This window comes from Heptranchias perlo, unplaced genomic scaffold (genome assembly GCF_035084215.1).
Source record: "Heptranchias perlo isolate sHepPer1 unplaced genomic scaffold, sHepPer1.hap1 HAP1_SCAFFOLD_43, whole genome shotgun sequence".
Classification (NCBI taxonomy): domain Eukaryota; kingdom Metazoa; phylum Chordata; class Chondrichthyes; order Hexanchiformes; family Hexanchidae; genus Heptranchias; species Heptranchias perlo.
In genome coordinates, this window is record NW_027139442.1 from 7,291,406 (window position 1) to 7,305,895 (window position 14,490).

A 14,490-nucleotide genomic window follows, 5' to 3' on the forward strand; every position below is an offset into this window, starting at 1 on the left:
GAGACTGCAGTGGCTCAACAAGGATCAAAGCAGTACAGAGTGAGCTCAGAGAGGATAATGGAAACACAGCAGGAAAAGAAGCATTTCAGCAGCCCCGACTCCACGGAGGACAGCAACAAACTCGAAAGTCGCTATCAGTTTTGCGGGCACACTTTGAGAATCACTAGGGTCTCCAGCAATAAATTAGTGGTACCATCAATAATCTGGGAAGCTGTAAGTCCAATGTTTGGAGTAAATGCTTGGATCTGATAGAGAGAAACCAAACTCAGAGATTCTTCCTTCCACGACAGCAACCGCCAACACCCCCACCCCCGCCATGTTGAGGAAGCCCGACTTGATGAATTGGTTTTGCAGACGAACATGCATAAGAACATCGGAATTGCTAGAAGAAAGATTATTGTTCGCCGTCTCCTTTCCTGGTAGTCACATGACACAGTGAGAACCGAGTTGTAGACAAATAATAGCAATCAAACCGAATGAATTAGTCTCCAACAGACCCAGACATGAGGCGAGGAAAACCCTCCAGTGGTGGAGAGCTTTGGGAACCATAGGTCCAAAGTCACCTGTTCCTCCCAAACCTGCTCCACTCACCACATGTCATGTCTCCAATTAATCATCTGCCTGCCCACTCACTTAACCTGTCTGTAACCCTGAGCAGACTCTTTGGATCCTCGTCACAGTTTACTTTCCCACGTATCTTTGTATCGTCAGCAAACTTGGATACATTACACTCGGTCCTCTCATCTAATTCATTAATATAGAGTGTAAAAAGCTGAGGCCCAAGCAGGGATCCTTGCGGCACCGCACTAGTTACAGCCTGCCAACCTGAATATGACCCGTTTATCACGACTCTCTGTTTTCTGTCCGTTAACCAATCCTCTATCTATGCTAATATATAACCCCCAACCCCATGAACCCCTTTTTACTATTTTACTCTATCAAAACCGTTCGTGAATTTGAACACATCTTTTAAATCTCATCTTAAACTTCTCTGGTCTAATAGAACAACCCCAGCTTCTCCAGTCTCCCCACTTAACTGAAGTCCCGCACCCCTGGTACCATTCTCCCAAATCTACACTGCACTGTCCCTAAAGCCTTGACAATCTCCCTAACGTGGTGCCCAGGATTAGACACAATACTCCTGCTGCGGCCTCACCAATGATTTATAAAGGTTTAGCGTCACTTCCTTCCTTTTGTATTCTGTGCCTATTTTATAAATCAAGGGTCCCGTATGCTTTTTTAACAGCCTTCCCAACTTGTCTTGCCACCTTCAAATATTTGTGTTAGTACAACCCGAGTTCCTTCTGTTCCTGTACCCCCTTCAAAATGGTAACATTTTGTTTATATTGTCTCTTCTTATTATTCCGATCAAAATGTATCATTGCACAGTCAGTTCTCTGCGTTAAATTTCATCTTCCATTTGTCTGCCCATTTCCCTTGTGTGTCTGGTCTCCTGAAGTCTGTTCTTAGCCTCCACATTGTTTACTACATTTCCGAGTTTCGTGTCATCTGCAAACTTTGAAATTATACACTCTATACACAAGTCCAGTTCATTAATGCATATCAAAAAGATCAATGGTGTAAATACCGACCCCTGGAGAACACATCCAGCCTGAGAAATAATCGTTCACAACTACACTCTGCTTTCTGTCTCTTTGCCAATTTCATATCCACGCTGCCCCTGTCCTGTTAATCCCATGGGCATCAATGTTGCTAACTCATCTGCAACGTGGTACTTTGAAAATTCATGTCAACAAACACAACTGCACGAAAACCATCAACCCTATTAGTTACTTCATCAAATAACTCAATCAAGTTTATCAAACACGATTTGCCTTTAAGAAATCCGTGCTGACCGTTATTTATTAAAACATGTTTTTCCAAGTGACAATTAATTTTGTCCAAGATTATTGTCTCCAAAAGTTTCCCCACCACCGACGTTAGGCTGACTGGCCTGTAGTTACCAGTTTATCCTTCTCCCCTTTTTTGAACAGGAGAATAACATTTGCAACCAGTCAGTCCTCTGGCACCATCCCCATATCCAAGGAGGATTGAAAGATTGTGGCTATAATCTTTGCTATTTCCACCCTTACTACCCACAACAACCTAGGATGCATCCCACCTGGACCGCGTGGCTTTTCTACTTTGAGTACTGCCAACCTTTTTAGTGCATCCTCTACTATCTCTTCCTTTGCTGGGACATTGGCAGCATCCTCTTTTTTTGTGAATGTAGATGCAATGTTTTCATTTCATACCCAAGCCGCGACTCCACAATGAGTTCGTTCTTTTGTCGCTAATTGGCCCCACCCTTCCTTTGAATGTCCTTTTGGTAATTGTCTGTTTATAAAAGACTTTACTGTTCCCTTTTATGTTATCTGCCACTATTTTCTCGTACACTCTCTTCGCCCGTATTATTTCCTTTTTCAGTTCTCCTCTGTACTTTATGTATTCTGCTTCATTTTCTAATGTATTATGGTCCTGACATTGGTCATAAGCCTCCTTTCTCTGTTTCGTTTTACTCTCTATATTTCAATTATTCAGTGAGCTCCAGCACTGGATGCCCTTCCTAACTCCCTCATAGGAATGTGTTTCGTTTGCGCCCGAACTAGCTTCTCCTTGAAGGCCTCGCATTGCTTATTTACTGTTTTTACAGCCAGTCTTTGTTTGCATTCAACATGGGCCGGATCCCTTTTCAACTCACTGGAATTACCCCTCAGCATCTTCACCTTTGATTGATCCCTGTCTCTTTCCATAACTACTCTACACCTAATATATAACATCCATGGCACCATGTTCTGTCTTCATACCATCCATGGCACCATGTTCTGTCTTCATACCATCCATGGCACAATGTTCTGTCTTCATAGCATCCATGGCACCATTAAATTGTTTTTACCCTCCAGGCCATATTTACCGGGTTTTCCTCCTCCCTCACACAATGTAATGGGTATATAACCTTCTTGTATCATGTCTTGGGTTTATACGTTCCAATTCACCATACCCTGGGTTTATGCCGTCGTTATCGTCATGTACTCGGTTTATATCGTATCTGGCACAAAGTACTGAATGATGTATCATCCATGCAATCGATATGGGGTTAATACTCCACCAGCACCATGTATTATGTTTAAACCCTCCTTGATCCCCTGCACTGGGAATCCACCATCCTTGACACTCTACATTGGGTATCCACCATCCCTGATCCCCTACACTGGGTATCCACCATCCTTGATCACCTACACTGGGTATCCATCATCCTTGATCCCCTACACTGGGTATCCACCATCCTTGACACCCTACACTGGGTATCCACCATCCTTGACACCCTACACTGGGTATCCACCATCCTTGACACCCTATACTGGTTATCCACGATACTTGATCCCCTACACTGGGTATCCTCCATCCTTGATCCCCTGCACTTGGTATCCACCATCCCTGATCCCCTGCATTGGGTATCCACCATCCTTGACACCCTACAATGGGTATCCACCATCCCTGATCCCCTACGCTGGGTATCCATCATCCTTGATCCCCTACACTCGGTATCCACCATCCTTTACACCCTACATTGGGTATCCACCATCCTTGACACCCTACACTGGGTATCCACCATCCTTGGTACCCGACACTGGGTATCCACCATCCTTGATACCCTACACTGTGTATCCACCATCCTTGGCACCTTGTGCGGTATATACACGATTGTTAGCACCGTGCACGAGGTATTTTTTTTATTTCTTCATGGGATGTGGGCGTCGCTGAGCAGGCCAGTATTTATTGCCCATCCCCAATTGCCCTTGAGTATACACAATCCTTAGCACCATGCGCGGTGTATCCACCATCTTTGACACCATTCCCGGTGTATACACCATCATTGACACCATGTGCATGGTATGCGCCATTCTTGACATCAAATGTTGAGTTTATACCCATCACAACACGATGTTCAGATTTTTATATCTTCCTTGGAACTAAGTACTAGATTTATATCTTCCTAAGAATTACTTACTGGCTTGCACCCTCCCTTGCTCCCTCCCTTGCTCCCTCCCTTGCACCTTCCCTTGCACCTTCCCTTGCACTGATCCCTGCACCCTCCCATGCTCGCACCCTTGCACCTTCCCTTGCACCTTCCCTTGCACTGATCCCTGCACCCTCCCATGATCGCACCCTTGCATCCACGCTTGCTCTCTCCCTTGCACCCTCCCTTGCACCCACCCTTGCTCCCTCCGTTGCACCTTCCCTTGCACTGATCCCTGCAACCTCCCATGCTCCCACCCTTGTATCCACGCTTGCTCTCTCCCTTGCACCTTCCCTTGTTCACTATCTTGCACCTTCCCTTGCACCTATCCTTGCACTCTCCCTTGCTCCGACACATGCTCCCTCCCTTGCAACCTCCCTTGCAACCTCCCTTGTAGTGTGAACTTGGATTCAGAAAGTTGCAGGTGAACGAATTCTAACGTTAATGCCATATTTTGTTTCAGGGCCTCGTTCTCTGCCGGTTCTTTGAGAAAGAGAAAATCAGTTTTTCTGGGAAGAAGATGATTGAATTGGGGTCGGGCACTGGGATCGTGGGGATTCTTGCAATCCTGCTGGGTGAGTTAAACTTTCCAAGCGATAGCACTTTGCATGTGTGAGGTTGAGCGATGAACTGTAATGGAATAGGACGGCTATATAATGAGAAGGACCATGACAGTGACTGGTCATTGGGGTGATTAAACCCCCAGTAATATGCACGTTTTGTGAACGCTGCAGTCTGTTCTTCTTTTGAGGTCTTTACTGTTAGGAACATAGGAACAGGAGTCGGCCATGCAGCCCCTCGTGCCTGCTCCGCCATTTGATAAGATCATGGCTGATCTGTGATCTAACTCCATATACCTGCCTTTGGCCCATATCCCTTAATACCTTTGGTTGCCAAAAAGCTATCTAACTCAGATTTAAATATAGCAATTGAGCTGGTATCAATTGCCGTTTGCGGAAGAGAGTTCCAAACTTCTACAACCCTTTGTGTGTAGAAATGTTTTCTAATCTCGCTCCTGAAAGGTCTGGCTCTAATTTTTAAACTGCGCCTCCGACTCCTAAAATCCCCAACCAGCGGAAATAGTTTCTCTCTATCCACCCTATCTGTTCCCTTTAATATCTTATAAACTTCGATCAGATTACCCCTTAACCTTCGAAACTCGAGAGAATACAACCCCAATTTGTGTAATCTCTCCTCGTAAGGAGTCCGGGTATCATTCTCGTAAACCTACGCTGCACTCCCACCAAGGCCAATATGTCCTTCCGAAGGTGCGGTGCCCAGAACTGCTCACAGAACTCCAGGTGCGGCCTAACCAGGGTTGACAGTTCTTCACCTCCAGTTTTGTTCTGTTTGATCGAGAATGCTTTCAAAGCACAGGACCCTCACCTCAGGCAATAAGAATGATGCCTCAGAAAATTCGCAGCTTTCCAGACTCAGCCGCTCCACCTGCCATAATGGAGAAAGTCCCTCCTCCCATCGGGGAGCGGGATCTCAATTGAACTGCTGTTGATCTGTGAAAATCGAGTAAGCGTAAAATTCCAGAAAATGACAAAGTGAAACATTTGATCACATTTCTCCTTGAGCTGATGAGCTGAGAACTAGATACCGATCAGAAATGGCCTGGTTATATTCAATGTAATATTTGCACAACATCCTGAACATCTCGACTCTGATCAGATATTAAACGGGGAAGCTGCAGCTTTTGATCATGTTTTTGAGTCCTTGTGAGCTCCAGTCACGTGCCCAGCACCCAACTGATGGCCAAATTATATTCCAAAAAACACTAAGCATGCTTTGGAATAAAATAATGAAGCAGTCCGTGCCCGCATAAAGCACAACCTGGACAATATGCAGGCTTGGCTGTTATGTAGCCAGTAACATTCGTGCCAGACAAGAGCCAGGCAATAACGATCTCCAACAAGACAGAATCTAACCAATTCCCATTTACATCAAACGACATTACCATCGCCGAATCCCCCACCATCATCATCCTGGTGGTTACCATTGACCAGAAACTTAACTGGACCAGCCACATAAATAGTGTGGCTGCAAGAGCAGGTCAGAGGCCGTGTATTCTGCGGCATTGCCTGAGGAATTACTGAAGGAAATGAACATTGTGTCCCTATCATTATCATTAGCGAACAGCCCCACTTGTGACCTTGTGATGGAGGGAAGTTCATTCATGTAGCAGCTGAAGATCGTTGGGGCTTGATCACTGCCCAGCGATGTCCTGCGGCTGAGATGATTGGCCTCCAACAAACACTCTCATGTACCTTTGCACCAGGTATGACTCCAGCCACTTGAGAGTTTCCCCACTGATTACAATTGACGGCAGTTTTACGAGGGCTCCTTCGTGCCACACTCGGACAAATGCTGCCTTGATGTCAAGGGCAGTCAGTCTCATCTCACCTCTGGAATTCAGGATTCTTTTCCATATATGGACCAAGGTTGTCATGAGGTCTGGAGCCGAGTGGTCCTGGCGGATCCCAAACTGAGCATCGGTGAGCAGGTTATTGGTTAGTAAGTGCCGCTTGATAGCACTGTCGACATCTTCCATCACTTTGGCGATGATTGAGAGTAGGCTGATGGAGCGGTAATTGGCCGGATTGGATTTGTCCCGCTTTTTGTCGACAGTTCATACCTGGGCAATTTTCCATTTTTTAGTCGGATAGATGACAGTTCCGACTGGTACAGCTCAGGTCGGGGCACAGCTTATTCTGGAGCACAGGTCTTCAACACTGCAGCCGTGAGCCTTTGCCATGTCCATGAACTCAGCCATTTATTGTTATCACGTGGAGTGAATGGAATTGGCTGAAGACTGGTATCTGTGAGGATGGGGACCTCAGGAAGAGGCTGAGAATGATAATCCACTTGGCACTTCTGGCTGCAGATTGTTGCAAGCGCATCAAACTTTTTTTTGCATTCAGGGAATCAAGAGATATTGGAATCGGGCGGGAAAGTGGAGTGGAGTTCGAAGAGCAGCCGTGATCTTATCGAATGAGGGAGCAGGCTCGAGGGGCCGTATGGCCTACTCCTGCTCCTATTTCTTATGTTCTCATGTTCCCATGTGCTGGGCTGCGCTCTTGTTGAGGATGAGAATGTTCACTGAGCCTCCTTCTCCTGTTGGTTGCTTAATTTGCGACCACCATTCGCGACTTGATGTGACCGGATTTCGGAGCTTTAACCTGGTTGTTTGGTTTGGGGATTGCTGAACTCTGTGCACAGCATGGTGCTCCCTCTGTTTATAATGCATGGTGCTCCCTCTGTTTATAATGCATGGTGCTCCCTCTGTTTATAATGCATGGTGCTCTCACTGTTTATAATGCATGGTGCTCTCACTGTTTATAATACATGGTGCTCCCACTTTTAATAATGCCTGGTGCTCTCACTCTTTATAATGCATGGTGCTCTCACTGTTTATAATGCATGGTGCTCTCGCTGTTTATAATGCATGCTGCTCTCGCTGTTTATAATGCATGCTCCTCTCCCTGCATAGAAATCATGGTGCTCTCACTGTTCATAATGTATGGTGCTCTAACTGTTTATAATGCATGGTAATCCTTTGCTGCAGCTTCACCAAGTTGGCAGCTGATTTTCAAATACGCTCGGTGCCGCTCCAGGCATGCTCTTCTACATTCCTCATTGAAACAGATTTGGTCACCCAGCTTGATTGTGATGGAGAAGTGAGGGATATCTCGGGCCCTGCGATGACAAGATTGTTGTGGCATTCCATTATGCTGCTGCTTAGTGCCCATGGTGCCTCATAAGTGCCCGGTTTTGAGCTGCGAGATTTGTTATTAATCTATCCCACTCAGCAGGGCGGAGGTGCCACACGACACGATGGAGGGTTTCCTCAGAGTGAGGACAGGTCTGATTCTTTGTATATGTCAGACCGTTGCTTGACTAGTTTGTGAGGCAGCTCTCCCGACTTTGACAAGAGTCCCCAATTGATAGCGAGGAGGAACTTGCAAGGTCAGCTGGGCTTGGTGTGCCTTTTTCTGTCCGAATTTGATGCCTGGGTCGCAGCTTTATCCTTATTTTGATACCGCGGCGTGGCTCACGGCCACACGAGAGGGCAGTAAAGCATCAACCACATTGGTGTTGGACTGGAGTCACACACAAACCAGATTGGTGAAGGACGGCAGGTTTCCTTCACTAAAGGACGTTAGTTAACCTATTGTTTTTTTGCGACAATCGGATAGATTCATGGTCACTTTGGGGCGGATGTTGACTTCGAGCGGCAGTTTAAAACGTGTGATAGCTAAAAATAGAAATCGGGAGGAATGTTCAACGGGCGACAAACTCGTTGTCACCGGTTTTACGCGATGGCAGAAAGTCAATATCGCCCCTTTTGCTGATACCAGCTTTTTATATTGACATTTATGAATTGAAAATCAAAATCTCAAACTGCCGTGGTTGGATTTGAACTCAGGTTACTGGATTTTTATTCCGCAGTTTTGGAATACTAAACCAGTGAAATAACCGCTGTGCTAATGGAATCGCTGAGCAATGCTGTGACACTGCACAAGTTCATCATTATGGTTCACAGCCTTTGCTGTGTTAATCTGCTTTGCCCCGAATCCCTTTTGCCCAAATTTACCATTTACATGTTGGGGTCATAGGGAAGCAATAAGTGAAGATACGTCATTGCTCTTTTACATTCTTCTGGCAGGTGGAGATGTGACCTTGACAGACAAACCAGAAGTTCTGAATCAAATAGAACTAAACGTGGCCAACAATGTCCCATCTTCAATTATCCAGCGGTCAAAAGTCTCTGCTCTCTCGTGGGGTGTAAACCATGATCAATTTCCAACAGACTACGACATCATCCTGGGATCCGATATCGTCTACAAGAAACGTGAATACCACTTACTGCTCAAGACCCTACAACATCTGAGCAACCAAAACACTATCATTTACATCTGCTCGAGGATGCGTGAGGTCATGGGAGCCATGAATTTTCACGAGGAGCTCATTCCACAGCATTTTAACTCCGAAATTGTTCACAGTGTTCCAGAAATAGAAATCAACCTGTACAAAGTGATCAAAAAAGTTCCTGTCGCTTATTAAGGAGGAAATTCCATAGAATCGGGTGGAGGCAGTTGAAGGTCTCATAATTGGAAGAAGCGAGGGGGAGAAGGGCACAACAGGCAAGAGTCAGAGGACTGAATGATTTTTAAGGAGGTTGCAGAGATAGAGGAATTGGGATTTCCATTTACTCTAACACCCTAACCCTGACACTCTTACCCTAAACCCTAACACTAAACCTGACACCCGAACCCTAATCCTGACTTTATAGCCCGAGCCAAACCCTAACCCTATACTAGTCCCAGCCCTAACCAAAACCCGAATCCTATTAATGCCACTGTAATCTGACGAGAGGTTGTCAGGGAGGGTTGGAGTTTAGGGTTAGGAACCCTCTATAGAGTCAGCTTCACCCTGTATCTAACTTCAGTCAAGCACTGCAGAACACATCACAAGACCTACACTTTCCCCCTCCTGAAGTGTTGCTCTCCCACCACATACACGTTTGTGGAATGATTGCATCAACGTAAGCTCCTTTGAATTGACCCAGTTGAAGACTGCGGTGATGTTGTGCAGCAGAGAATATATTACGAGATGAATACTTCGGCACTCCCTACCTAACAGCTTAGTGGGATACACGGACTTCAGCCGTTCAAGAAGAAGGCTCACCACCACTTTCCCAAGGGCAACTTGGGAGGGGCAATAGATTCTGGCCTTGTCAGCGACGCCCACACCCTGATAATGAATATATAAAAAGAGAAAACTTGTGATGTTCTCTGGTTCGAATTATTCCCTTTGTCGCATTTTGCAGTGAACTTAAAAAAATAAAGAACAAACACTTTTACAAAAAGATTCATTCACGGGGACTTAGCTCAGTTTTTGCGGAATACCAGCTCGACACAGGTAACTGACATAGCTCCCGACCTCCAACCGATTTCAACCCTGGTGCGGGAGGGTATCTGACACACTGTGACACCTGGTCCTCCTTTGGCTGGAGGCAAGATATTACAGCTGGAGGCAGTACAGCTAGATACAGGATAGTACAGCTGCGGCAGTACAGCTAGATACAGGATAGTACAGCTGGGGGAAGTACAGCTAGGTACAGAATAGTACAGCTGGGGGCAGTACAGCTAGATACAGGATAGTACAGCTGGGGGCAGTACAGCTAGGTACAGAACAGTACATCTGGGGGAAGTACAGCTCGGTACAGAATAGTACAGCTGGGGGCAGTACAGCTCGGTACAGAATAGTACAGCTGGGGGCAGTACAGCTCGGTACAGAATAGTACAGCTGGGGGCAGTACAGCTAGGTACAGAACAGTACATCTGGGGGAAGTACAGCTAGGTACAGGATAGTACAGCTGGGGCAGTACAGCTCGGTACGGGATAGTATATCTGGGGGAAGTACAGCTAGGTAGAGGATAGTACAGCTGGAGGCAGACAGTACAAAAGCAAAGAAGTTATCCTAATCCTTTATAACTCGTTGGTTAGGCCTCAGCTTGAATATTGTGTTCAATTCGGAGCACGGTACCTCAGAAAGGATGTCAAGGCCTTAGAGAGGTTGCGGAAGAGGTTTACTGGAATTGTACCAGGAATGAGGGAGTCCCGTTATGTGGAGAGACTGGAGAAGCTGGGATTGTTCTCCTTCGAACTGACAAGGTCGAGTGGAGATTTGTTAGAAGTGTTCAAGATCATGCATGGTTATGATTGAGTAAATAAGGAGAAACTCCTTCCAGTGGTCGACGGGTCGGTCATCAGAGGATAATGATTTAAGGCGATCGGCAAAAGAGCCAGAGTCGACATGAGGAAACAATTTTTATGCAGCGAGTTGTTACGATCTGGAATGCACTTTCTGTAAATGTGGTAGGTGCATATTCAATATTAACTTTTTAAAGGGACTTAGATAAATACTTGAGGCCAAAAAATTACAGGGCTATGGGGGAAGAGCAGGAGAATTGGACTAATTTGATAGCTCTTTCAAAAAGCCGCACAGGCACGTTCGGCCAAATAGCTTCCTCCTGTGCTGTACCTCCTATGATACTGTGATACTATGTGAAAGAGTCAGCAGGAATCTCAGTTCAGTGGCCAGACATCTAAAGCTGTGGCAGGAACACACACAATGAAATAATATTTCATAACAGTGATAACCAATAAATACTTTGAAATCCCAGTTCAACTGAACCATGTTATTTTGGAGAAAGGACACTGCACTGACTCCTTGTAAAACTGAGACCGTGAACTGTCTCGGTATCAATCACTGAAAACACATTCATGAAAATATATTCCAGGACGGGTTAGTTCCACAACATGAAACTGTTAACAGCTCTTCGTGGTATGATGCCACGCCTTAGCCCAATTATCTGATTTCAATATATTTGGTACAGATAATTAGCCAGTAACATTCTCAGGGCTGGATACATCGTTTATTGCAGATATAATGCAGCTGGCACAAGGCCAAAAGCGTACCATGTTTACACACGATATCAACTGGTAGAACACAACAGGTGGCTCTGTAAAAGATGATGCGAGAAAAAAATTGTAAATTTCAGCAGCAGAGTTAAAACTGATTTACACCATTAACGGATGAGATAATTGCTTATCCGGAACACCAACGGATGCAAGAACAGGGTATTTAATGCGTTTTACCCAAAACATTGATGAATATTGGGTCAAGTGGATCAAGCATCATTCGGGGAACATTTAGGGAATAGTGATCATAATATCATAGGGTTTAGATTAGTTACGGAAAAGGACGAGGAGCAATCCAGAATAAAAATACTAAATTGGAGGTAGGCCAAATTCAGTGTGTTGAGAACGGATATGGCCCGGGTAAATTGGAATCAAAGATTGGCAGTCAAAACTGTAATCGAACAATGGGGGGCCTTTAGGGAGGATATGGTTCGGGTATTTTCTAGGTTCATTCTCACGCGGGGAAAGGTAGGGCAACAAAAGCCAGAGCTCCCTGGATGACGAAAGAGATAGAGATTAAGATGAAGCAGCAAAATGGGGTGTATGACAGATGTCTGGTTGATGACACAAGTGAGAACTGGGCTGAATCGAGAAAGTAGAGAGGGAAAGTGAAAAAGGAAATAAAAGTGGTAAAGAGAGAGAATGAGAATAGACTGGTGGCCAACGTAAAAGGGAATCCAAAAGTCTTCGATGGGCAGATAAATAGTAAACGGGTAGGAAGAGGAGAGGTGGGGCCGATTAAAGACAAAAAGAAGATCTATGCATGGAGGCAGAGTGCAAGGCTGAGACACGAAATGAGTACTTTGCATCTGTCTGTAACAAGGAAGAAGATGCAACAAAAGTCAGAGTAAAAGAGGAGGTCGTTGAGATACTGGATGGGCTAAAAATTGATAAATAGAAAGTACGAGAAAGGCAGGCTGTACTTAGAGTAGAAAAGACACCCGGTTTTCATCAAATTTTTATGTCTCCTCTTTGGATCTAATTTTTTTTTGTAAGCCACGGTTGAGCCACCTTTCTTGTTTTATTTTTGCGCCAGACATGGATGAATAATTGTTGTAATTCCTGCACATGTTCTTTAAATATTGTCCACTGTCATCCCTTTTCGTAAAGCTCCCCAATCTATCATAGCCAACTCGCACCTCATTCTTTCGTAATTTCCTCTATTTAGATTCAGGATCCTAGTTACGGATTCAACTACTTCACTCTCCATCTTAATGAGGAATTGTATCATGTTATGGTCGCTCTTCCCTAAGGGACCCCGCACAACATGATTGTTATTTAATCCTTTCTCATTGCACATTGCCCAGTCTAGGATCACCTGTTCTCCAGTTGGTTCCTCAACGTATTGGTCTGGAAAACCATCACGTACACACTCCAGGAATTCCTCCCCGACAGTATTAATGCTAATTTGGTTTGACCAATCTATATTTAGATTAATGTCACCCATGATTATAGTTGTACCCTTCTTGCATATGTCTCTAATTTCCTGTTTAATGTCCTCCTCTACATCTCCACTACTGTTTGGGGACAGATAGACACCCCCCACCAACGTTTTCTGCCCCCTGGTGTTTCTTCGCTCCATCCATACAGATTCGACATCGTGATTTTCCGAGCCAATATCCTTCCTCAATATTGCATTGATTTCCTCCTTTACTAACAACGCAACCCCACCTCAATTCCCTTTTTGACTGTCCTTCCTAAATATTGAATACACCTGGATGTTCAGTTCCCATCCTTGGTCACCCTGCAGCAATGTCTCTGTAATCACAACTATATCATAACCGTTAATATCTATCTGAGCTGTTAATTCATCTACTTTATTGTGAATGCTCCGCGCAGTAAGACGCAATGCCTTTAGACTTGTCCTTTTATGATTACTAGTCATTTTAATTTTATTTTGCTCTATGGCCCCATTTGTTTATCGCCCTTGTTTTCTCTGCCTTCCACTATTGCTTCTTCCCTTTCTGCCTTTTGTTTCTATCCTTGTTTCCCACTCCTCTGTCTCCCTGCTCAGGTTCCCATCCCCCGGCCATTCTAGTTTAAACCTTCCCCAACAACATTAGTAAACACCCCCGCGAGCACATCGGTCCCGGTACTGCTCGGGTGTAACCCGTCCCACTTGGACAGGTCCCACCTTCCCCAGAACCGGTCCCAAAGTCCCAGGAATCTAAGTCCCACCTTCCTACACCCCATCACTGCAGCCACGCATTCATCTGGTCTATTCTCCTGTTCTTATACTCACTAGCACGTGGCACTTGTAGTAGTTCTGAGATCACTACCTTTGAGATCCTGCTTTTTAATTCATCTCCTAACTCCTTAAATTTACCTTGCAGGACCTCATCTTTTTTTTTTTGCATATGTCATTAGTACCGATATGGACCACGAGTACTGGCTGTTCACCCTCCCCCTCCAGAATGCCCTGCCGCTGCCCCGTGACATCCTTGACCTTAGCAACAGGGAGGCAACATACCATACTGGAGTCACGTTTGCGGCAGCAGAAAAGCCTATCTGTTCCCCTTACAATTGAATCCCCTATCATTATAGCCCTGCCACTCTTATTCCGCCCCTCCTGTGCAGCAGAGCCACCCGTGCTGCCACGAACTTGGCTCTTGCTGCTTTCCCCTTATAAGCAATCTCACCCAACAGTATCCAAAGCGATATATCTGTTTGAGAGGGTGACGGCCCAAGGTGACTCCTGCGCTACCTACCTATTCCTTCTGCTCTTCCTGGCAGTCACCCATTTATTTTCTTCCCGCATAATCTTTTCCTGTGGTGTGACCACCTCACTGAACGTGCTATCCACGATAATCTCAGCATCGCGGATGCTCCACAGTGAATCCACCAGCAGCTCCAGCTCCAAAATACGGTTAATCAGTATCACCCTCTCTCACTGTCACTCATTCTCTCCGTCTCTCTCTATCATCCTTTCTCAGTCTCTCTCACTCTATTTACTTCTAACGAGGTATATAGATGCAA

At 45.3% G+C, this 14,490-nt stretch overlaps 1 protein-coding gene and 1 pseudogene across 1 annotated transcript; one reads left to right on the forward strand and one right to left on the reverse strand.

Moving 5' to 3' along the window:
- The window catches only part of LOC137312413 (zinc finger protein 271-like), a 206,046-nt pseudogene that overhangs the window by 13,731 nt on the left and 177,825 nt on the right, over positions 1 to 14,490 (reverse strand).
- Positions 58 to 9,091, forward strand: LOC137312466 (EEF1A lysine methyltransferase 3-like). The gene is made up of 3 exons (XM_067979016.1): positions 58 to 213; positions 4,485 to 4,596; positions 8,694 to 9,091. Exons 1-3 carry the CDS (start codon positions 58 to 60, stop codon positions 9,089 to 9,091), a joined length of 666 nt encoding a protein of 221 aa, XP_067835117.1.

What these genes read in the sequence shown, in the direction of transcription:
- LOC137312466 (XM_067979016.1), top strand. Translation starts at nt 58, where the DNA reads ATGGAAACACAGCAGGAAAAGAAGCATTTCAGCAGCCCCGACTCCACG. An exon ending in CATCAATAATCTGGGAAGCT is followed by an intron (nt 214 to 4,484) that starts GTAAGTCCAATG and finishes ATTTTGTTTCAG; the next exon opens with GGCCTCGTTCTCTGCCGGTT. An exon ending in GATTCTTGCAATCCTGCTGG is followed by an intron (nt 4,597 to 8,693) that starts GTGAGTTAAACT and finishes TTCTTCTGGCAG; the next exon opens with GTGGAGATGTGACCTTGACA.